This window comes from Peromyscus leucopus, chromosome 4 (genome assembly GCF_004664715.2).
Source record: "Peromyscus leucopus breed LL Stock chromosome 4, UCI_PerLeu_2.1, whole genome shotgun sequence".
Taxonomy (NCBI): domain Eukaryota; kingdom Metazoa; phylum Chordata; class Mammalia; order Rodentia; family Cricetidae; genus Peromyscus; species Peromyscus leucopus.
Window position 1 is genome coordinate 4,246,506 of NC_051066.1, and position 25,451 is coordinate 4,271,956.

At 43.3% G+C, this 25,451-nt stretch overlaps 2 protein-coding genes across 2 annotated transcripts in view; both read left to right on the forward strand.

Annotated features, from left to right (window-relative positions):
* C5 (complement C5) overlaps nucleotides 1-25,451 on the forward strand; it is a 113,436-nt gene that overhangs the window by 63,153 nt on the left and 24,832 nt on the right. The window contains exons 28-30 of the mRNA XM_028886085.2: nucleotides 5,114-5,285; nucleotides 14,161-14,366; nucleotides 22,932-23,084. Coding sequence (XP_028741918.1) covers nucleotides 5,114-5,285; nucleotides 14,161-14,366; nucleotides 22,932-23,084 — 531 coding nt within the window. The remainder of the gene's footprint in view (nucleotides 1-5,113; nucleotides 5,286-14,160; nucleotides 14,367-22,931; nucleotides 23,085-25,451) is intronic.
* LOC114704699 (mediator of RNA polymerase II transcription subunit 14-like) lies at nucleotides 15,116-21,701 on the forward strand. Its single transcript, XM_028886084.2, has 2 exons — nucleotides 15,116-17,508; nucleotides 17,594-21,701. The coding sequence occupies exons 1-2, from the start codon at nucleotides 15,231-15,233 to the stop codon at nucleotides 19,618-19,620; spliced, it is 4,305 nt and encodes a 1,434-aa protein (XP_028741917.1). The 5' UTR covers nucleotides 15,116-15,230; the 3' UTR covers nucleotides 19,621-21,701.

Here is a 25,451-nt window from a genome sequence, read left to right on the forward strand (position 1 = left end):
ATGACTCCCATTGCTCAGTGTTGCCGATCACTAAACTGTAGAGGGAGATAGTAACTTGGACCGTGTACTCTTTGGGGACCTGCCACCCAGCTCCAAATAAATACACAGAGACTTATTCTTACTTAGGAATGCCCAGACTTGACTTGGCTTGTTTCTAGCCAGCCTTTCTAACTTAAATTATCCTGTTTCTCTTTAACTACATTTTGCCTCTGGGCTTCTTTCTTTCTTTATTCTATATATCTTTCTTTTCTCCTTACTCCATGGCTGGCTGGGTGGCTGGGTGGCTGAATGGCTGTCCCCTGGCATCCTCCTCTCCTCCCTTTCTTGCTCCTTGATCCTCTTGTTGTTCTTTTTTTGAGTCTACATTTCTCCTCCTATTTATTATCTCTGCCTGCCAATTCCTCCTATCCTTTCTCCTGCCTTGCTATTGGTTGTTCAGTTCTTTATTAGACAAATCAGGTGTTTTTGGCAGGCATAGTAACACAGTTTCACAGAGTTAAACAAATGTAACAAAAAAGAATGCAATATATCTTTTCATCATTAAACAAATATTCCACAGCATAAATGTAACATATATTAAACTAATATTCACAATATTTTCTCCTTTTGTCAAAATGAAGATGAAAGGTTTTAACTTTAACATAGTAAACTATATACAACAAAAACAGTTGTCAAGTAAGAACTACATTTACAATATTCAGTCCATTTGTATTTAGCAAATTCAGAGAAAATACTCCATTATCTATCTTATCTTAGTGATTCCAAAGTTTTATACCTAATTTACTCTCTATCATAACTAAGGAAAACTGCAACTATGACTATTTAGTCTTTAACTCCATCAAAGCCCCCAGAAGGATGTAGTACTACCTAACCCAGACATTTGGCTTCCTGGACAGTCAACCAAAGTTCCTCTGCAACATTGGAGCATCCATCTTCAGCCTACAGGTCTAGAGGATCTGGCAGACTTTTCAGTGAAGCAGGAAATTTGAAGGACTGCCCTGCCTTACATTGCCAAAGTTCAGCAGTCACTTTCCTGTGTGTGCTGCCGAATATCCGGCAGACTTTTCTGTGAAGCAGGAATCTCAAAGGATTATCCTGCCTTGTCTTGGCAAAGTTCAACAGTCTTTTTCCTGTGTCCTGCTTGTCCAGTCTGTACAGCACACTGTCAGCAGTTGAGGCAAGAGCAGTTCCTTGCCCAAATGGCTAGCCTTGCCACATTGAAAGCACACTCCATATGGAGTGTCTTTGATGCCCATCATGCTTTATGAAGTAAATTGGTGCTGCCAGGAGCAGATGTGTCTCATTGTCATGAAAAACCTTAGGTTATTAAACATCTTAAATGCCATGTTCTGTAGGTCTTTGAAGTGTTTGAAAATCATCAATCTGTCTAAAATATACCTTTTTAATCTTGAAAACATACTTAATGTGACTATAAGCTTGATTATTATAGATTAACTACTAACCTCCTTTCGTAATTATACATTACATTTTTAAATGAGCTGCATAAGCACAATACCCCAAACAAGAGCAGAAATATATATACAGTATAACAAAATAACTTTAAATTTGTATCAATATACCAAAATCCATGCCAATGCAAAATATCTGAGATTAATAGTTGTCTTTTTATCCTATATCCCTATATTCCCCTAAATGATAACAAACATCCATAACCCACCAAATAACCAACCTTCACCCACCCCATCTCTTGGGAGTGTGGGCGTCATCTTCTCCAGACTGCTTCCTGCTGTCTGCAGACAAAGGCATCTTTAGGGGTCCCTGAGAAAATTAAGATACTGGCCAAGTCCTGGGAAGACCAATGATAACCTTTGTTGCTGACAAGGTTCAGGAGGTCTCCCTTGATCACACCTGATCATTTTTAACCTGGAAGGAATCCACAGCCTCTTATTTCCTGTGGAAACAAAAGAAGAACCTCTCCCCAAAAGTAACATTTTTTCACTTCTTTTTTAAAGTTAAGGTAGCCCTGAAGCATCTACATTGGTTCAGTTCACAACCCCATGTCTGTTACCATTGCCATTTACTCATCAGTGTTCAAAAAATTCAAGGTCAATACAGCAACGTACAGGATCCAGACTCCCTGTGTATTTCCCATCTCTATGTGACTTATTCTTTTTTTATATTGCTTTATTTCTCTCTTTAAAGACTATTATTTTTAAACTACTAACTTTTTCTACTACTGTCTATATTCTTTCTCTTTTCTTTCTTAAGCCTGTGTACATTGTTGAACACACTGTAGCCTGTTTAGAGAATTTCTCCATCTGGACCTCTTTTACTGCTTATGTCTAGTCTTTTCTGACCACATGAGCCTTTTACAGTGAAGCCCTGTGGCTAGGCCCTCCACCACAGATTTGGCAGCTGGCTCCACCCACTTCTTGGGTCCGTGAAAGCCAAGCCTAAAGCTTTCGGGCCAGTCAGAGGTGGGTGACTGAGAACTGCCACCCCAATCTGAAATGCTAGTGCCCTGCTGTGGCTGGAGCTATCTCCAGTCCCGCCTGGGCCAGCAGCCACTCAGACTCAAATAAACACACAGATGCTTATGCTTAAACTGTTTGGCCTAATGGCTCAGGCTTCTTGCTATCTAGATCTTACATCTGAAATTAACCCATTTCTATTAATCTATAAGTTGCCACGTGGCTTGTGGCTTACCAGTACTTTACATCTTCTCATGGCGGTGGCAGCTAGCTGTGTCTCCTCACTCACCTTTCCTTCCCAGAATTCTCCTCTCTCCTTATCCTGCCTACACTATACTTCCTGCCTGGCTACTGGCCAATCAGCATTTTATTTATCAATCAATCAGAGCAACACCTTCACAGCATGCAGAAAGTCATCCCACAGCACCCTGCAGTTAGGCAGCTGCTTTTTACTTAGTTTTTTGTTTCTTCTTAGTGTGAAAAAGGATGGCTAAGTGCTCTGCTGTATGGCAGACTCTTCAAGAAGCTTTCTCAGGCCTTATGTGGAAATTGTGGCCTTATGTTGGAATGCCAAATGTAGTTGAGTTTTTTGGGTTTTTTTTTTAACTCTTTGGAGGGCCACCACCCAGCTCCCAAATAAATACATGTAGATTTATTCTTACTTATGGATGCCCAGCCTTAGCTTGACTTGTTTCTAACCAGCTTTTCTAACTTAAATTATCCTGTTTCTCTTTAACTGTGTTTTGCCTCTGGGCTTTTTATCTTTCTCTATTCTATATATCTTTCTTTCCTTCTTACTCCATGGCTGGCTGGGTGGCTGGGTGGCTGGGTGACTAGCCCCTAGCGTCCTCCTCTCCTCTTTTTCTTGCTCCTTGCTCCTCTCATTCTTCTTTTTTTGAGCCTAGATTTTTTTCCTCCTGTTTATTCTCTCTGCCTTCGAGCCCCACCTACCCCTCTCTCCTGCTTAACTATTGGCCGTTCAGCCTTTTATTCGATGAATCAGGTGTTTGAGAGAGGCAAAGTAACACAGCTTTATAGAGTTAAACAAATGCAACATAAAAGAATGTAATACATTTTTGCATCATTAAACAAATATTCCACAGCACAAATGAATGTAAAACATCTTCAACTGATATTCCACAACAGTACTGTGGTGGGAGAATGAGTCAATGCGTCTAGCTCCCTCTCTTTAAATTTTAAACTTTAAATTTTAAAGTTTACTTCTGTGCATGCATGTGTACCTGTTTGTCTGTATGTCCACCTTAAAGGCCAGAAGAGGGCAACAGGTTCCCTGGAGCTGGAGTTACAGGTGACTGTGAGCCACCTGATATGGATGTTAGGAACCAAACTTGGGTCTCCTGCGAGAGCAGCCAGTGCTCTGAACCCACTGAGCCGTCTCTCTAGGCCTAGCTTCCCACTCTTACCTCTTCTATTACGTGTGCATGCTACTGCCTTCAGCACTGAGGAGACTCCCCAGCATCCAATCACACTTTTGCTTCTTTGGGTCATATTATTTGGTTTGCTTGAAAGCTGAGGAAGTAAAGAGACGACCCACCTATTTAAATTAACAGAGAAGCTTCCCGATGTAGAAAGTGGGAGATGGCTCAGTCAGGAAAGTGCTTGCCACTGAGGCAGGAAGATCTGAGTTCAGATCCCCAGCATGAACATAAAAAGCTAGGTCTGACATGACCACACCCGTGATCCCAGTCCTGGGAAAGCAGAGACAGGAGGATCCCTGAGAGTTGCTGGACAGCCAGTATTGCCTACTAGGAAGCTCCAGGTTCAGCGGGAGTCCATGCTGAAAAAAACAAGGAGGTAAAAGAAGCTTCCAAAGGTTAACATAGACAATGGTCCTTGTGGAAAGAGAGCTCTGCTCTGAGGTTAAGCATTCCTGTCTGCAAAGCCAAAGTCAGCTAGATGTGCCCTGTAAATCAGGTTACAGAACTGAGCTGGGATTTCAATTTCCAAAGGGAATTTGCAGAACATGAGCCACAAAATCTTTATTCTGTTCAAGTATTTCCACAAGCATTGGTGTTCACGCTTGAGAAAAAATAGTCAACAAGAACCCGGGCCTGGCAGTCTAGGTGCTGATTGACACTCATGCCACAGGATGCACAGGCTGATCTGGGAGAAGAGCCAGGCAGGATGCTAGCAGACTCTCCCTGGCTTGTTATCCATCTTGGCTCTCTGGCAATCTCAGCACAGGACAGGGGCTCTTCCTAGGCATTGTGAGGATCGGAGCTCCAGCTGCTCTGTTCCTTTTGCCTTTGTGGTTCTGTTCTGTTTGTTTTAGTATGACCCTTTTGGACATATGGCTGTGTCTCAGCTATGCTGACACAGGACAAAAATCCTGTCTACACTGTTGCTTCTTCTCGGGGGTTGGGACAGTGATGGAACCAGAAACTCAAGGGACAAACTTAGCAGGGAAAAGAGGAAGTCAGTGGCAGAAAGCATAGCCCAATTTGGACAACCATGTGGTTTCTTCTGAGAGAGACTACACCCTTTCTCTGTAAAGGATTTACTTTGTTGATTGTATACACAGGTCTCCAGGGTCTTCATACCCAAAGAGAGACAGACATACAGACAGGCACTGGCTCGCTAGCAATCTCAGGACTGCTCCCATCAGTTTACAGGCTGATGTTGGACAAAGAAAGTTAATTGTCTTCTGCTCTTGTTTCCAGAAAATCGACACAGCAGTAACTAAAGCTGACTCCTTCCTGCTTGAAAACACCCTGCCATCCAAGAGTACCTTCACACTGGCCATCGTGGCCTATGCTCTTTCCCTAGGAGACAGAACCCACCCGCGATTTCGTCCAATTGTCTCAGCCCTGAAAAGGGAAGCTGTGGTTAAAGGTAAGACTCATTCCACACTGCTGCTCAGCAGGCGCAAACTGAGCACCAAGAGTCTGCATCCTGGGTATTAGGTTTCTCCACCGACATAGTAAGCCAGATCAAGCCGAATTGTAAAGGTATGACAACATGTTTATTTGAGCAAAGCAACCCCAGGACGAGTTTTCCTGTCCCAGAGACTTTATAGGTTGTAGGTGAGGGGTGATGACGTGCCTGCCACAAGCTGGGTTTGCACCCAAGTATGGTCAAAAGCTGAGCGCTTAGGTGGGAACTTGGGCAGCTGGCCACTTCAGGGGAGGAAGCTGCAGTAGCCACCAAGAATGAGGAACTGAGACTCTCTGAGCAGGTGGGATTTGGAGAGAGGGAGGAAGAGGGAGGAAGAGAAGGAGAGAGAGAAAGAGGCGGGTAGGGAATGGGGCTTTCCAGATCATGCAGGGGCGAGCTGGAGGTTCCAAACCAACACTGGGAAGTGAGTGGGACGGAAGCAGAGTGAGACACCATCCTCACCCATGAGGAGGTAACCCTCACACCACAAGGTGATGAATCAGTCACTCACTCAGTAAATACTTATTCGTTCATTCAGCAGGTAGCTATTGAGGATCCTATGAATTCTTCAGGGGTGCTGGGCACTGCTCCACACTCAAGGGACAGATCAACAGAGCAAGCAGAACAGAATAAATCCTGCCTGGCTGGCTGTGCCAGTCACTCCTGTAATCCCAGCGCTCAGACACCGAGGCGGGGGATCCAGAGTTCCAGACCAGTTTGGCTATGTGATGAGACCCTGTCTTAGAAAAAGACAAAACAAAACAAAGACACAGGGCCAACAAGGGGCTTGCTGCCCAGCCTCCAAGCTGAGTCCAATCACTAAGCCTGGTGGAAGGGGAGAATCAGCTCCTGCAAGTTGTCCTCTGATTCCACAAGTATGCATGGCACAAGCGTGCCCACCTACACCCACACAATAAACAAACAAACAAGCATGCATGGCACAAGCGTGCCCACCTACACCCACACAATAAACAAACAAACAAGTATGCATGGCACAAGCGTGCCCACCTACACCCACACAATAAACAAACAAACAAATAACATATTTTTAAAAACCCAGGCCCTTATGATGCTTAAATTCTAGTTGGGAAGAAGCAAGCATGAGAAATAAGTAAAGTTTTATAAATATGTTATGGCAACAGAAATGAAGTCAAATTAAACAGGGAAAAGAGATACAACAAGGATCTGGGTTGTGCATCTGGATTTAAGCCTCACAAGAACATGGTACAAGCTGGGCAGTGGTGGCGTGCACCTGTAATCCTAGCACTCAGGAGGCAGAGGCAGGTGGATCTCTGTGAGTTCGAGGCCAGCCTGGTCTACAGAGTGAGATCCAGGAAAGGCACAAAGCTACACAGAGGAATCATGCCTCGAAAAACAAACAAACAAACAAACAAACAAAGAATATGATACAGTTGAATGACACTTGGTGCATTCTGAGAAACGTTTCCTACTGCATGATCATCATAGAGTGTCCTTACACAAACCTAAGGACCGTAGCCATGGAGACAATGGGGTAAATAATGTCACATATGTGGTCTGCCATTGGCTGAAATATCATTGTGCGGCACATAACTGCATTTGAGTGTAAATCTGAAAGGAAAGGAAGCAAGAAACAGCTGTGTGCATGCCCTAGGCCTGAGCATTCCTGGTGCTCCGGTAGCAGCATGGAGGCCAGTGTGGTGCCCAGCAGAGAGCTGAAAGCAGGAAGTGAGAGCAGGGAAGGGAAGGTTAGGGGTCATTCTGGTGTCTCCAGGATGAAGTATACAGCCGTGCAATGGTGAAGAACCTGCCTGGTATGTGTTCAGCTGTCACAGTGGTGTACCAGAAATGGCCAAAGGAAAGAGAGCCCTTTGAACTCATGGCTCTGGGGGCCAAGCATACAGCTCCAGCATCGCGAGGGCTTCTGGTGAAGCCCTCCCAGTGAGAAGGCAAGTGGGCACTTTGGGGAGACAGAAAAGAGGATTAAACAAGAGTAACTAACCTACACCCCCAGAAAAGCATCCATGTCTAGCCTCACGGCCCACACTCTTCCCATGTAACACTGGTCTCATTGAGAACAAGCCAACTTAAACCCCAGCAGCCCGGCAAGCCGAGGAGCTGAGGCTGAAATGGGCTACGCCGCCTCCACTCCCAAACTGTGCCCTCCAGTGCAGGCTGCCTGGCTTCAGCACACCAGCTTTAACGGCCACTTTGAGCCACCAGAAGCCACTGAACCAGGAGTGTGTGACCTGGCTTACGCCTCACCAGGAGGTTGCAGTAGGTGTCATGGCTGGCAGTTCTAAGCTCTGTCCCAATTTGAGTTTTCTAAATGTTTAACAAGTTTTGTGTGAGGTTTATGACTGTCTACAAAATTTCACCTTTGTTGTCCTTTAAAAATGCCTAAATTTTAATACATACCTCAAAACCAGTTATTTGATGCTTCAGAAATAGCACAAAAATGTCTTGGGTACTATAAGATGTATTATAAAAATCATACACTTTCGAGGAGAGATTCAAGATGGCGGAGACAAGCAGACGCAGGTAGGCCTGTGGCAACGGCCCGCGGAGGTGGACGGGCCCGGCAGCAGCGGCCGACAGGGACATTCAGGCCCAGTGGCGGCCCACAGAGGTGGACAGGCCCTGCAGCAGAGATAAGCGGCAACCAGCAGAGACATACAGGCCCGGTGGCGGCCTGCAGAGGTGGATGGGCCCGGCAGCAGTGACAAGCAGAGGTGGGTAGGCCCGCGGCGGCAGCCGGCAGAGACATACAGGCCCGTTGGCAGCCGGCAGGGGCAGACAGACCCGGCAGCAGCTGACGGGGACATACAGGCCCGGCGGCGGCGGAGACAAGTGGAAGCGGGTGGGCCTGTGGCGGCGGGCCACAGGGGTGGACAGGCCCGGGGACGGAGAGGGGTGGACACAGCTTGGAGCGGGGACGCCCCTGGCCCCAACACCTGGGGAAGAGGTTATCTCCGTGGGTCGGAACCAGGGCGAGTCTGGGCACTCCGTCTGGGGACAACCCAGGGCCCAACTGCTGATCCTGTGAAACCCAACAACTTGGAGGTGTTGGTGAGACTACCCTGCTCAGCTGAAACCCATCTGGGAGAGGATTCAGATGCCTACAGTTTGAAGTCTGAAGAAACAAGATCAGCTGAGGAGTTGACAAATGAACAAAACGTGACCTGGGAACACAGAAGAAGGCGCTACCCAGCCACTAAACCAGATCACCAGAATCATAAGTATATAATTCACCGACTGAAATCAGCTGTCCCTGAAGAAACAGCCCAATAGTACCAATTTAACCAAGAACCCCTACTAAACCAAGACTAAAAATTAGAACAAGAGAGGCACTCTCAGACACAGACACCACCTGCACCACACAGAGGAAAAGATGAGTAGACGCCATTGCAAAAATACAGGCAACAACATAAAGACCTATATGGCAACATCAGAACCTAGTGATTCTACACCTGCAAGACCTAAACATACCATGACAGAAGAAATAGAAGAAATCAACCCTAAAAATGACTTTAAGAAGATGATAGAGGCCCTTAAAGAAGAAATAAAACATTCCCTCAATGAGGAAATAAAAACTTTCCTTAAAGAGGAAATGAAAAACTACCTTAAAGAGGAAATAAAAACTTCCCTTAAAGAGGAAATGAAAAACTCCATTAAAGAGGAAATAAAAAACTTCCTTAAAGAAATGGAAGAAAAAATGAACAAAAAATGGGAAGAAATCAAATCAAGCCAAGAAAAAGCAATTAAACAGATGAAAGAAACATTCCAAGATCTGAAAAATGAATTTGAGACAATAAAGAAAGCACATGCTGAGGGAATGCTGGAAATAGAAATCCTGACTAAACGAACAGGAACTACAGAAACAAGCATAACAAACCGATTGCAAGAGATGGAACAGAGAATCTTTGACACTGAAGACACGATAGAGAAAATAGATTCGTCAGTCAAAGAAAACACTAAAGACAAAAAAGTTGTAACACAAAATGTCCAGGAAATATGGGACACCATGAAAAGACCAAACCTAAGAATAATAGGGATAGAAGAAGGAGAAGAATACCAACTCAAAGGCACAGAAAATATATTCAACAAAATCATAGAAGAAAACTTTCCTAACCTAAAGAAAGAAATACCTATGAAGATACAAGAAGCTTACAGAACACTGAATAGGCTGGATCCAAAAAAAAAGTCCCCTCGCCACATAATAATCAAAACACTAAACACACAGAACAAAGAAAAAATATTAAGAGCCGCAAAGGAAAAAGACCAAGTAACATATAAAGGTAAACCCATCAGAATAACACCAGACTACTCAATAGAGACTATGAAAGCTAGAAGATCATGGACAAATCTCATGCAGACACTAAGAGACCACGGATGCCAACCTAGACTATTATACCCAGCAAAACTCTTAATCACCATAGGCGGAGTAAACAAAATATTCCAGGATAAAACCAGATTTAATCAATACCTGTCTACAAACCCAGCCCTACAGAAAGCACTAGAAGGGAAAATTCAACCCAAAGAAGCTAAACACATCCATGAAAAATCAAGCAATAGATAATCCCACACCAACATACACCACAGAAGGACAACACAACACAACCACAAAAAATAACAGGAATTAACGATCACTGGTCATTAATATCCATCAATATCAATAGTCTCAACTCACCTATAAAAAGACATAGGCTAACAGAATGGATAAGAAAACAGAACCCATCCATCTGCTGCATACAAGAAACACACCTTAACTTCAAAGACAGACACTACCTCTGAGTAAAGGGCTGGGAAAAGGCTTTCCAAGCAAATGGACCTAAGAAACAAGCTGGTATAGCTATCCTAATATCTAGAGAAAAAGGATGTTTCAAAAGAGAAGAAGTCTTGTGGCAGTGCCTCAGTGGTCCAGGTAACTACCAGAACTCGGAAATCCTCGACGGAGACTAAGGCAGCAGAGATCTAGAGTGGAGTGCTGAGTTCTGGCAAACAGCTGCATCTTTCTTCCGGTGGGTGCCTGGGCACGGCTGATGTGAATTGTGTACAGTCCAGATTTTGAGAATCGTGCTCTCTCAGGGATCTCCACGGACTAGTGGGTGTCCTCCCTCACTGCCCCTGTGGGACAGTCTCTGTGCGGAAGAGGCCTCGAGTGACTTTGTCTCTGGTGTTCCTCTGGGGATACCTGTGTGAGAGACTGTATGCTCCAGAACCAGCTCTCGTGTCCTTTGGCCAATGCCGGAGTGTGAAATAGTCCAACGTGGGAAACAAAAGATGATCCCAATCGGGAATCGTGACATTTTTTTTTTTTTTTTTTTTTTTTGGATGATGGTCATGTTCTGTTTTGAAATAGCCTCTGTGTATTTCATTTGTTTTCTTTTACCTGGCGATCTCTGAGCAGGCTTCAGATTTTGACAGTTGATGAAGGATGCGACAGGCATTAATGTGTGGGTGAAAAGCTTGGTGAAATTCTGAGTGAAGTTTTGGTTAAAGTTGGTTGAACTTGGGATTGACTGGGAGGCCAAAGATTTAAGGAGCAGAAGATTCTCTCAAGACACAGGTTGTGTGATAATGGTGTGTTTTGTGTGTGAGAATTTGTGAATGTTGAATTCTGGGCTTCGACATTGTCAGTGCAGATCAAGCTGCAAGTATTTGTGTTTTGGAACTTAAATTATAAAGCTAGTTACGTCTTTCTGACAGCTAGTTTTGGTGTTTGTGAGCATATTTTACCTACATTGCCTTTTCAGGATGTTGAGAAAGATGCATCACGGGCACAGACTGGAGGCTGGGGGCTAGATGGTTTTGAGGAAGAGGTCTTGGTGGACTCTTTCGTGGAGCAAAGGGAAGCAATGCCTTCTGGGAAATGAGCTGAGTTTTAATCTAGTCTTTAAGATTAGAAGTCAAAAACAAAAATATTAAGGAAAGGAAAACCTAATTGATCTTTGAAGTATTGTTATGTGGAATTGAGTGGGACTTTTGAGGCCTTTCTTCCAGAAAGCAAGGACTTGGTTGTCAGGCCTATGTTAGGCCTAGGCCTTGGTGCCATGTAGTTGTACTTGAATCATTTCAATGGAAAGTGTCTTGGTGATTGGAACTTCTAGTGCAGGTTGGAGTTCTTCCATTTGAAAAATGTGATATTTGCATGGGATTGTTTGAATCTTGTTTTCTGGTCCCTCCCCATCACCACCCTCATAGTCTGAAGGTAGATTTTTCTCTTGATAAAGGAACAAAAAAAGTGAACATCTTGTTTGTAAATAGGTATCTAGTAACTAGTGGTAAACTTGAAATGGTAGAATTCTTTAAAACCTAATTCTAGGTAGCCTTAAGAAAATGTATCTTAATTATTTTTGAACCTGTATTCACCTTGTTTTTTTCAAATATCTTAAGTTATATTTTCTTTTTCAGAGCTGCTTCTTATTTGGGGCTACTTTTTTTTTTTTAATTGAGGAGTAATTCATAAAAGGGTATATTGTTTTGATGAGATTTTTTACAACTGTGGCTGGATGTCTTTCTTTAGTCTTCCAAGAAGGGCCATTTTACTTTTTTAGAGTTACTTTTTAAAGTCATGAGGTCAACAACTTGGACTACTATGCATGTAAGTGCTAATGCAAATTAAAACCCAAGTTGACCTCCAGCAGCAGTTCATTCTATGTTGACAGTGAGAGAACACTTTGCCTGTTAGGATACTGTTATTCGTGGACTGAAATGCTGAAGAAACCCCTCCCCTATTTTGTTTTTTGCAAAAATCAAGGTATATTCTAGGGTTTCCTGGTTGACCTCAACAGATAAACTGAGATGATAGTCTTAGTTCAGAAATGATCTGAATGTAGATTTACAGTCTACGTGTACAGCTGGCTAAGTGAGTTTGCTTTCACAGTTCTGCATGTATCCCATCAGCTCCCCATTAGTCACTGAACTCTTAAAACTGGTATTGTAACATTATCACAATGTTTTGCGCCAATTTTATAAACTTTACAGTACAATATGTGTTCCTTTTCTGAGGCAAACCAAAGGTATATTTCTCAAGGTTCTGCTGCTAACAGCAGCGTTGATGGAGGATTTTTTATACATTTGTAATAGATAGAAATAAACCAGAAAAAAAGAAGAAAAAAAGTGGTGGAGGAAAAGGTGAACACTGCAAGAATACTCAAAAGGGCTGAGAGTTGCAAATGCCAAGAATGGCTTTGCATAGTAAATGGAATAGAACAGCTCTGAACTATAGCTTACTTTTCCTGGTTTGGTCTGACAGAATGATTGAATGCTTTTGTACAAAAATCAGAGCCTTAAAAACAAGGATTTGGTGAGATTGTAAAATGGTGTGCCACTTTGGCAAAACAGTTTGGTGGTTGGTCAAAATGCAAAACATTGTTACTCTGTTACTTAACAATTCTACCCTTAGGAATATATCCTCAAACTACTGAAAATGTGCACCTATGAAACATGTACATGAAAGTTTACAGCAGTGTGTTGCTAATAGTAAAAAAGTTAAAACAACTCAAACAACTATCAAATACTGGAGAGAAATAAAATGTGGCTTATTCATACAATAGAATATTATTAAGACATAAAAATGAATGAGAAACTGACAGATTAAATGACTTTGATGAACCTTCATAATTTCATTTGTAGATCTTTCCATTTCTAATTTATAAATACATTTGGGGTTATAAATTATAAATGTACTGCCTCCTGTCAAAAAAAAATCATACACTTTCAAAGTTAGCGGAGAACTGAATAATTCAAATCTAAGATTTAAAACCCAAATAAAACTTTTATTTTAAATATAATTTTAAATATGGTAAATCTGAGTATGAGAAATACAAGAAAATATTTTGTTCAGTCATGTAAATCATGTAACAACTAATTGTAAAAAATATCTCAAAATTAGATTAACCTTAAAAATTCCAGGTAGTGGCTTTTGTTTTCCTCAAAAGAGAAAGTATTATGTCAAGTTTATTCTTTCAGTGTGAATAATGATAATTCTTCACCTATGCATGGTGCTTGCTGGCTTGTAAACATGCTTCCCTGTTTATTTCTGTGAGTCTCACTACATAGATGTGAATGTTATCTACTCCCAGTATGGGGGCCTGGGTCCCACAGAACTGATGAACTCCCTGGGTTCTCCCAGTCAATTAGGAGAGGACAGCTAGAACCTGGTCCTGAGTCCCAGCTTCTCAGGCCCTGCTCCGCGGCCAGCCTGTCTGTGCTCTCCGGCATGCATAGCCATCCTCCAGTGAAGAGAAGGGCAGGGCATTATGGGATCTCATTTTGTCTTGGCTACCTTGATGAAGTTTAAATGAAAATAAAAAGAAACAAAAAGGAAAGAAAAGGCCATGACTTCTCCTATGTGTGGTGGAGGGGAACATTTATTATAGATACGTGGGAAAGCATGGCCAGAGGCAGGAACATCTGGGAGAGTCCAGAGTGGAAAGGACCAGACTGAGCTGGGCCATGTGGGAAGGGGGAGGGGAAGGGAGAAAGGGTAACCAGGTACAGCAGCCAGGAGGCCAAAGGTACAAAGGGGAGGGTGACCAAAATGTCTGGATTATATAAGGAAGCGCCTCTGTGTGAAGGCCAGCCCGGTCCCTGGGCTGAAGAGTTCAGGGTAGAGGGCGGGTTGTACCAGCCATGCCCTGTAATAGGTAGGGATGCTGGGAGAACCTGGTAGCCAGGTCCACTTTGATACGTTAAACAGACACCTCAACCATTTGTCCCGGTTTTGAAACTTAACAAAGTTCTGACAATGAAGAGAACTTCTAGAAGTGAGAAGGCCATCACACACCTGCTAGGATTATGTCAAGTTCCCATTTTTACTTCTACTAATGAAGTAATGTGTTGCCATCAGGTGATCCACCCATTTACCGTTTCTGGAAAGACACTCACCAACAGACCCACAGCTCTGCACCTAACAGCGTCACGGCAGGTATGGTAGAGACCACAGCCTATGCTTTGCTCACCAGCCTGAACCTGAAGGAGACGAATTACATCAACCCAATCATCAAGTGGTTGTCTGAAGAGCAGAGGTATGGAGGCGGCTTTTATTCCACCCAGGTAATGTGTGATTAGCTTGATCTGTGCCTCTTGCCCACACTACGCCTTCCACACTCACGCTGGCCTCCATGACTCTTTCTAACAAATGGGCTGCCATAGGTACAAACCATGTCTAGAATCTAGGACCCTGGAGGTTATCTGTATTAGTAACTTCATTGTTCAGAAGAGGAAATGAGCCTGAGGAGGGTTATTCAAGGAGCCAGTCAGCACCCAGCTTCCTGACGCTATGCCCCATGGTACTTCTTTCATTGTCTTTAAAGACCATGGAAGGCTGGTAGGTTACCAGCAATTACATCACATCCTGCTTAATAAGTAGTGGTTGCCATGGAAGCAAAGGTACCGATGATTCCTCTCCTGCATGATGTTTAGCTACCTATCGATCGTGTTTTATGTTGTGACCATTGTTACACAGTTGGTTAACGCAGTCATGTGTTGCATAACAATGTTTTGGTCAATAACAGACAATAAATATAATGGTGATTCATAAAATTATAGTAGAGCTGAAAACTTCCTGTGGCCTCCTGCTAGATTTGTGGCTATCATAATGTTGTCTATAAAACACTACTTGTGGCTGCAGCCCACCGGCCGGGCGGCCGCTGAGCAGTCGCTGAAGCTCGCTCCCTTGAGCGGCGGCCGGCCCGCCTCTCCGCCCTCCCGCTCCGCCCTCGCCTTCCTGCTGCCGGCCGGCCCGGCCCTACATGGGGGCGGGCCTCCGAAACACGGGTTTGGCTTCCTGTTCAGAGGCGGCCTTGCGCTAGGTGGCCGCCACACTGCCTGCGCCCGCCTCGGTGCGGTCACCGAGCCCGGGAGGAAGCTCCAGGGCGGCATCTCGGGCGGTTGCTCCAAGCCGGGCTGTGCGCCGCCATGGCCCCAGTGCAGCTGGAGAACCACCAGCTGATCCCTCCAGGTAGCGGTGGCGGTGGCGGCGGCGGCGGCGGCGGCGGCGGCGGCGGCGGCGGCAGCGGCGGCAGCGGCGGCAGCGGCGGCAGCGGCTCAGCGTCTGCCCCGGTTCCTCCGCCTCCAGGAGCCGCGGTGGCGGCGGCAGCTGCGGCCGCGGCTAGCCCTGGTTACTGGCTTCGCACGCTCATCGAATTTCTCCTCCACCGGGCCTACTCGGAGCTCTTGGTATTGACGGACTTATTGCCAAGGAAATCTGACGTGGACAGGAAAATAGAAATTGTCCAGTTTGCTAGCCGGACACGTCAACTCTTCGTTCGATTATTAGCTTTAGTAAAGTGGGCTAATGACGCTGGCAAAGTTGAGAAGTGTGCGATGATCTCGAGCTTTTTAGATCAACAAGCTTTCTTGTTTGTGGACACTGCTGATCGCTTGGCCTCCTTAGCTAGAGATGCACTGGTCCATGCACGCCTGCCTAGTTTTGCTATCCCATATGCCATTGATGTGCTGACTACTGGCTCTTATCCACGACTGCCAACCTGCATCAGGGATAAAATTATTCCTCCAGACCCAATTACCAAAATTGAGAAACAAGCCACACTTCATCAGCTTAATCAAATTCTTAGACATAGGCTTGTAACAACAGATCTTCCTCCACAGCTAGCAAATCTTACAGTGGCAAATGGCCGTGTGAAGTTTCGAGTTGAAGGAGAATTTGAAGCAACTTTGACAGTAATGGGTGATGATCCAGAAGTTTCATGGTGCCTTCTCAAGCTAGAAATTCTAGTTGAGGATAAGGAAACAGGAGATGGCCGCGCTTTGGTTCATAGCATGCAAATCGACTTTATCCATCAGTTGGTGCAGTCTCGGCTCTTTGCGGATGAGAAACCTCTTCAGGACATGTACAACTGCCTACATTGTTTCTGCTTATCACTTCAATTAGAAGTGTTACATTCCCAGACTCTAATGTTAATCCGAGAGAGGTGGGGCGACCTTGTCCAGGTGGAAAGGTATCATGCCGGAAAGTGCCTCTGTCTCTCAGTTTGGAATCAGCAGGTTCTAGGGAGAAAAACAGGCACAGCATCAGTTCACAAAGTCACAATTAAAATCGATGAGAATGATGTCTCCAAGCCTTTACAGATCTTTCATGATCCTCCTTTGCCAGCTTCGGATTCTAAATTAGTAGAAAGAGCTATGAAGATTGACCACTTATCAATAGAAAAGCTCCTGATTGACAGTGTTCATGCAAGAGCCCATCAGAAGCTGCAGGAACTGAAGGCCATTCTTAGAAGCTTCAATGCTAATGAAAACTCTTCCATAGAGACTGCACTTCCAGCTCTTATTGTTCCCATCTTGGAGCCCAGTGGTAATTCGGAGTGCCTACACATTTTTGTAGATTTGCATTCTGGAATGTTCCAATTGATGCTTTATGGACTTGACCAGGCCACTCTGGAGGACATGGAAAAATCTGTGAATGATGACATGAAGCGAATCATCCCTTGGATACAGCAGCTTAAGTTTTGGCTTGGACAACAGCGCTGCAAACAATCTATAAAACATCTGCCTACAATAACCACTGAAACATTGCAGCTTTCCAACTATTCAACGCATCCCATTGGAAACCTTTCCAAGAATAAACTCTTTATTAAACTTACCCGTCTTCCACAGTACTACATTGTTGTGGAAATGCTTGAGGTTCCCAATAAGCCCACACAGCTATCGTACAAGTATTACTTCTTGTCTGTGAGTACTGCAGATCGTCAAGACAGCCCTGTCATGGCGCTGCTTCTGCAGCAATTCAAGGACAACATCCAGGACTTGATGTCCTATACAAAGACTGGGAAACAGATCAAAGCTGGTACCAAGCACAAGCTGTCTGATGACCCATGTCCAGTAGAATGCAAGAAAGCCAAACGATCAGGAGAAATGTGTGCCTTCAATAAAGTTCTAGCTCATTTTGTCGCTATGTGCGACACCAACATGCCATTTGTAGGACTTCGATTGGAGTTGTCCAACCTGGAGATCCCACATCAGGGAGTGCAAGCGGAAGGGGCTGGCTTCAGCCATGCGATTCGCCTATTAACAATTCCTCCCTGTAAGGGAGTAAATGAGCAAACTCAGGAGGCCCTGGGCCGCTCTCTCCTTGATTGCACTTTCCGATTACAAGGTAGAAATAACCGCACATGGGTGGCAGAGTTAGTATTTGCAAATTGTCCGCTTAATGGCACTTCCACCAAGGAGCAAGGTGAGATCTTTCATAGACTGTTTTTGCATATTTCTAGAATTTTAAGGTGTTGATTACTACTAATCTTCTCTTTTGAATCCTATAGGACCATGCCGGCATGTTTACCTGACATATGAAAATCTGTTATCTGAACCTGTTGGTGGTAGAAAAGTAGTTGAAATGTTTCTTAATGACTGGAGTAGCATTGCCAGATTATATGAATGTGTGTTAGAATTTGCTCGTTCTCTACCAGACATACCTGCTCATCTGAATATTTTCTCAGAAGTTCGTGTTTATAATTATCGGAAACTTATCTTGTGTTATGGAGCCACCAAAGGAAGCTCAATTAGTATCCAGTGGAATTCCATTCATCAGAAATTTCATATTTCGTTGGGAACAGTTGGCCCAAACTCAGGTTGCAGTAACTGTCACAATACCATTCTCCATCAACTTCAGGAAATGTTCAACAAAACACCCAATGTGGTTCAGTTGTTACAGGTGTTATTTGATACTCAAGCACCATTAAATGCCATCAACAAACTCCCTACTGTGCCAATGTTGGGCTTGACTCAGAGAACTAACACTGCCCACCAGTGTTTCTCCATTCTCCCACAGTCGTCCACCCACATCAGACTGGCCTTCAGGAACATGTACTGCATTGACATATACTGCCGTAGTCGAGGTGTTGTGGCAATACGGGATGGGGCCTATAGTCTTTTTGATAACAGCAAGTTAGTTGAAGGCTTCTATCCTGCACCAGGATTAAAGACGTTCCTGAATATGTTTGTTGACAGCAGTCAGGATGCTCGGAGAAGATCTGTAAATGAGGATGATAACCCCCCTTCTCCTATAGGAGGTGATATGATGGACTCTTTAATATCACAGCTCCAGCCACCTCAGCAACAGCCATTTCCAAAGCAGCCAGGAACTTCAGGCGCTTACCCTCTTACTTCACCCCCTGCATCCTGTCACAACACAGTTAATCAGTCCCCCTCTATGATCCACACACAGTCTCCAGGAACCCTTGACCCTAGTTCTCCATACACTATGGTGTCACCAAGTGGACGAGCAGGAAACTGGCCTGGGTCTCCTCAAGTGTCTGGACCCTCACCAGCAACCCGTTTGCCTGGAATGTCACCAGCCAACCCATCTCTCCATTCTCCTGTCCCAGATGCTTCTCATTCCCCTCGAGCTGGCACAAGCTCCCAGACAATGCCAACCAACATGCCTCCACCTCGCAAACTACCTCAGCGCTCCTGGGCAGCATCCATACCCACCATCCTCACTCACAGTGCCTTGAACATCTTACTGCTCCCCTCTCCAACACCAGGCCTTGTGCCTGGCCTGGCAGGCAGTTACCTTTGTTCCCCGCTGGAGAGGTTCCTTGGGTCTGTCATCATGAGACGACACCTTCAAAGAATTATTCAACAGGAAACGTTGCAGCTGATCAATTCCAACGAACCTGGTGTAATCATGTTCAAGACAGATGCCCTGAAATGCAGAGTAGCCCTTAGTCCCAAAACCAACCAGACCCTTCAGCTAAAAGTGACACCTGAAAATGCAGGACAGTGGAAACCTGATGAGCTTCAAGTTTTGGAGAAATTCTTTGAGACAAGAGTCGCAGGACCACCATTTAAAGCCAACACACTTATAGCCTTCACCAAGCTGTTGGGAGCACCAACGCACATCCTCCGTGACTGTGTGCATATTATGAAGTTGGAGCTGTTCCCAGACCAGGCAACACAGCTAAAATGGAATGTCCAATTTTGCCTCACCATCCCTCCCAGCGCGCCACCGATTGCACCTCCTGGGACACCAGCTGTGGTGCTGAAATCCAAAATGCTGTTTTTCCTTCAACTAACTCAGAAAACATCAGTCCCTCCCCAAGAACCTGTTAGTATAATAGTTCCAATCATTTATGACATGGCTTCAGGTACCACCCAGCAGGCAGACATTCCCAGACAGCAGAACTCTTCTGTTGCTGTGCCCATGATGGTCAGCAACATTCTGAAGAGGTTTGCAGAGATGAACCCACCACGACAAGGTGAATGCACAATGTTTGCAGCTGTTCGTGATTTAATGGCTAATCTTACACTGCCCCTGGCGGGCGTCCATAGCCACTACTGTTTTTAAACCAGGAAGGCTGACAAATGAAAAAACAACACACACACAAAAAGACTGAATTCAGCCATCAGTTTTAAAAAGGAAAAATACTTTTTTTTTTTTTTTTAAACCTTAAGAGCTAAATATTCTAAACTGGCAAAACTTTTCAGGGTGCACTTCTTTCATCAAAAAGACCATCAATCTTTTGTATAGTGAACTTGTATAGTGTGTTTAAATGCGACACATTTCAAACTAGGTAACAGATCAGTGTCCACTTGCCAGTAATAGATTTAATATTCTGTTTTATACTATGAAGTAATGAAAATGCCAAACTTGTTCATTTAATTGTTTTCTTATGTTTTGGATGTAATGGTCTTTTTTGATTTTTTTTTTTTAAGGCAGGTCTGTCATTTTTGAATACTGTAAACTGTGACAAACTTTATATTGAAGCTGTATTTTACTATTGACCGCTTTGAATCCTTACACAGAAATGTTTTGGGAGCTGTTAAACACATCCCAAAGAAGCAATATTTAATAAAACTAGGATATAAAAGTGACACTCACTTGTGTGTGTATAAGCTCTCTAGAGTTATTAGGGCCTCCCTTCATCTTCACCCTGGTGGGGCCAGTCAGTTTTTAATTACGTATGTCTGAAATTTGACCAAAAACATTTTTGTTTTAAGGTTAATGTAGTTTCTTCAGACATTCCTAACATGACTGGTGATAACATTTAGCACCTCGATTGTTTTTTCAGTATAGGATTTATGTAAAATAAGAGAACTTTGTCTTTGAAAAGAGACAGTAAGTGATTTATAGTGATCAAGGATCCCAAATAATGCAATTATTCTCATGTGTGAGGAAATGGAAACCTTTTTGCTAGGAAAATGTCATTTAAAGGATACTTCTGCACTCAGCATTAACTAGGAAGCAAAGAACTTGAATGCTCTAGTTTGCATGAAATTTTGGTGACATTTCTTTATCTTATTTAACTTCTTACCTTCCCCAGCACAATTGAGGTTGTTCTAAACAATCTCAATTTGATTCATTGTCAACAAAACAATAGGATGTTTTGCTGGACACAACCTGGTCCAGTCATTTGAAAAGTCCACAGTGCAGGGCCTGGGTAAGGTCCAGTGGAGTTTCTGGCACTGGTACCTCTCAATAGGATTTCTTTCTAGAGTACTGTACTGTCTCTTGCAGCCAGTCAGGGTCTTTTTAAGCTTCGATGAATATGACCTGATTCAAATGTCTTCTGATGACTTGATGTGATTTGGAGCAGTTTTTTTGTTGTTGTTTTATGGTTTTTTTTTTTTAATGATAATATCATGCTGAGTTATCTAGTCAATGTAATATGGTCCTCGATGAAATTTTAGATGTTTGTCCGATTCCATTTTAAGATGATTATTTGAGCTTCTATAACTATAACCACCAGATTCTAGTTTTAAGCATCTCACTGCAACTGTATCATATGTTCTCAACTTTGCTTGACTCTCCATTTCCAGTCAGAGTTGAGGGCTTCTGTCTTCTGTGTCTCCTTTCTGCCTTCATCTCCTGCCTCTCACCCAACTCTGCCGCTATTCCAGAGTAGGTAGCTAAACTTTATTCTTCTTTAACCTACCCCTTTTCTCCTTCTGTTTTCAGTTTCTTCACAGTGGTAATCACATGGGTTTGGCAATCTAAGATGTCTTGATCAGGAGTCAGCCCTTTTCTATTAGGAGCTGAATCCTATCTTTCATGTAGAAATCTAAATGTATATACAAGAAATGTATTTTTATCTGCAGGATGATATTGTTTCAAATAATTTTATTAATAGAATTAACTTTTCAGGTATTTTCTCTTTTAAGTGTGGTTTTGAAATGTTAATTGCATTTTTATACATGATGCATTCAATGGGTACTTTTTCCTAATTATAACTCACCTTTGAATGCATTGTGTAAATCAAGTAAGATAGGATTCAATGAACAGAATTTGATTTTGATGCTTATTAAGAGTAAACCAATGAATTTGAATTTTGATATCATGCTTGGTACTTGGAATTGGTATATACTTTATTAAAGCTTGGAAATACTTAGCATTTGAATCGTAACTTTCATCACAAACCATGTCTTTTGCCTCTTTTGTTAACCAGGTTCAATCAAAGAAACTGGATGCCATAGTGATTTTTCTCTAGTAGGTGGTTTGGAACTTGATTTTAAGGTGTTTTCAATATGATTTTAGTATTTACAGTAATAAATAAAATTTATACAAGTTTCAGAGAACTAAAAAAAAAAAAACACTACTTGTTTGTGCAGATGTGAGCAAACCTATTACACTGCCAATCACATCAAAGTATAACACTTAAAACTATTAATAATTATAATTTATTATAATCAATATTCTATAATGTATAGAAAATTATAATTTTATAATTATAATTAATAGAAATATATAAGCTCATGTTTCTCAAGGATGGAAAGACTAAGATTGAGGGGCCTTACTTTGGCAAGGATGTCTTTTCTGTGTCATTCCATGAAGGACAAAGAGAAGGAAAAAGAGGGGAGAGAAGAAAGAAGAGAGGGAGAGAGGGAGGGAAGGGGAGAGGAGAGAGGAGGGGCAAATTCATTCATTTATAAGGACAATGGCATTAATCTGCTTGTGAGGGTGGTGCCCATGACCTGCACGCCTCCCATTAGATCCTCCCCCCACTCCACATTGCCACATTGGGCATTAAGTTTCCAATACATGAACTGAAGGAGACAATCAACCATAGCAGACACCAAGAAAGATATGGATCCCTGTATGCTCCGTAAATCTTACATTAGTGGGGACAGCGGCAATCAATAACTATACATAAAGGTATTATAAATTGCAGTGAACTCTATAAAGGGCAAGAAATGAACATTAAAACCATCATGAACAGAGAGTTTGTGGCCTCACTGTGGGGGTGTTTAAACCGAGACTAAAGGATGAGAAAGAGATAATTCTGCAGCATCAGAGGTATTTTTCAGAGTGACCTGCCTGAGGATACATGTGCAGAATATGTAGAGAACCCAGACCTGAAGCCATACTTCCTTCCTGTCCCTGATGAAAACAATGTCCATTCTTATACCTCCACAATGGGTCCCTCGACTGCTTCACTCAGTCAGCTGGAGTTTTATCTCCAGAGAGTACCACCCACCACCTCCTAAGAAGGGGATTGGTAGAGTTGGGTGTACATAGCACTTGGGAGGCTGAAGAAAGAGTATTTCAAGTTCAAGTCTACACATCGGAATCCTATTCTCAAAACAAAAGTGGGTCTATTTGTAAACCGAGCATGTATAAATACACTAAATGTGCTTTTGTGCTTTGCTGATTGTTGGTAGGATACAATTAATGCCATCGAGGGCCTGACAGAATATTCACTCCTGTCTAAACAACTGCATTTGAATATGGATATCAATGTCTCCTACAAACACAAAGGTGATTTCTACCAGTACAAGGTGACGGAGAAGAATTTCCTTGGGAGACCAGTGGAGGTAAATGATAAACTTTGCCATCAGATGGGAGAATTGAAGTCATCTCTTCCCTCTTTATTGTTCGTGTGCTTTTACTCACTATTTAAACATGCACTGAGCACCAGTGGACTCCTAAGCAGGGTGCCTATTACAGCTCAGGCCCTTGTGATTCAAGAGTAAAATACAAAGAATTCATGTCCTGTGGAGGGACAGTCATTTAAATAAGAGTCCAGAAACACCTACATGGAGGTGCAGAGGGGCCTCCTGATCCAGACTGACAGAGGCTGTGTGTAGGGGAGGGTATGTCCACATGTGTGGGTTAACCCTGAAAGAATCAGAGAGGGGTAGCCAGATGAAGACACGGGAAGAACATTCATCGTGTGTGACAGAACACACAGAAGTGCCATTGCAGAGACATGAAAGACATGTCTGTCACCTGCTCCAGGTCCCTTTTGTCCTTGGTCTTTCTCACAAACTGTAGTTGGCTTGGACTTGTGTCTCTGGTTCTCTAACTCCTTGCTTTATGGCTATTTCCAAGGCTAGATTTTTTTTAAAGGGAAAATTCTTTTTTTTTTTTTTTTTTTTTTTTTTTTTTTTTTTTTTTTTTTTGTTTTTTCGAGACAGGGTTTCTCTGTGTAGCTTTGCGCCTTTCCTGGAGCTCACTTGGTAGCCCAGGCTGGCCTCGAACTCACAGAGATCCGCCTGGCTCTGCCTCCCAAGTGCTGGGATTAAAGGCGTGCGCCACCAACGCCCGGCGGGAAAATTCTTAATAGGTTATGAAAATTTCCCAAAGAAGGATATGTTAGGCAAAGTATATTCTATATTACTATTGCTGCCAGTCTACATAGGCGAATGTGCATTTTTTGAATTATCATGTGTGAATTTAGTGCATTTAGTATATAAACAAACAGGAATAGTCCTCACTGTCTACATGCCCTACAGATCCATGCTTATAAAAGTAAATAGAAATGAGAAAAATGCTTAAGCAAAAATCACAAACCAGTGACTCATAGCAGAAGAATGACAATATAATAATAGTAATAAGGACATGGCCACGGGCAAAGATCTATGTCAATAATTAGTGATCCAAACATTTCAAATGCAGATCTGATCCCCAACTTCCTTTGAAAAAATAAGATCTGGCAGCAGGGCTGTAGGCATTTGGCAGGGCCTTTTCAATCTGTACCGGTCATGTGATATATGCATATGCATTTGTGTCCATATTTTCTCACCCTCTGGGCCTCTGAAGGTAGCTGTGCTGTGACCCTAGGTTGGGAACATGCCTTTTGTCCCAGGAAACATTTAGAAATCACCAGAGACACATGCTCTGAGTGTAAATTTTGATGAAGAGCTGTAGGTCTGAGCAGCGTAGGGCTGTGTCCTGAGCTGTGATAAAATACTTGACAGATCTACTCAGGGGAGAATGGTTCCTTCTAACTCAGTTCCGGGACACAATCCATCATTGTGGGGAAATCAAGGAGACAGGAGCTGTACATAGCTACTCGTGTTCACGGTCCAGTGTGTGTTGGAATGCTTACGTTCAGCTCACTGGCTCCAGTTTTATACCCAGAGAATGGTGCCACCCACAGTAGGTAGATCTTCCCATAAAATTAGCGTAATTAAGACACACCCCTACAGACATGCTCAAGGGCCCACCCAATATAGACAGTCCCTCATTGAGACACTCTTCCTGGGTATTGAGCCGACAATTAAAATGAACCACCACAGCCTACTTCAAGTAGGCAGAATTACTTCTCTCTTTAGGAGTGAGGGACCCTTTGCTATCTTAAAATAACCTGACCTCAGTATGGATACTGCTTCTGTGTGAAACCTGGGCTGCTGTTTATCCAGCTTGGAATTCTCTGCCATAGCTTTTCCTCAAATGTGCCATGTGGAGCAATGTGTGAGATGGTTGACGAAGCATGGACACTCTAGTTTAAATGCAGTTAAATCTGCTCTTTAATAGGTTTGCTGCTAAGCATGGTAACTCTGAGAGGAGGAGAAACTGATGGGGCACAGTGCACAGCAGTTCCCAGACTCATTCACCTCAGAAAATTTTCTCATTCAGCATCTCAAAGCGCTCATCCCTAAGTAAATGCTGCTACATCCTGTCAGGGAGGACAGGAGAGATGACCTATTTCCCTAGGTTTACTAACACTTGAAGGAAAGATTGACAGACTTGATCGTGGGCCAAGCCCCCTTTGCACCTCTGTGCTAGGCAAAGAGAAAGGCTGCAAGTGTGGAATGAGGCCGAAGCTGAGTCTTCCGTCTTGATCAAAATCTTCCATAATGTCCCCAAACTCTGAGTCTGCAGGTGATAGCATGCCTCTAGAGAGGAGGGCTGCTCAGGTGATAGCATGCCTCTAGAGGAGGGCTGCTCAGGTGATA

Excerpts from the sequence above, each read along its gene's own strand:
- LOC114704699 (XM_028886084.2), top strand. The coding sequence starts at position 15,231 with ATGGCCCCAGTGCAGCTGGAGAACCACCAGCTGATCCCTCCAGGTAGC. Across the intron at positions 17,509-17,593 it reads CACTTCCACCAAGGAGCAAG|GACCATGCCGGCATGTTTAC; the intron begins GTGAGATCTTTC and ends TGAATCCTATAG.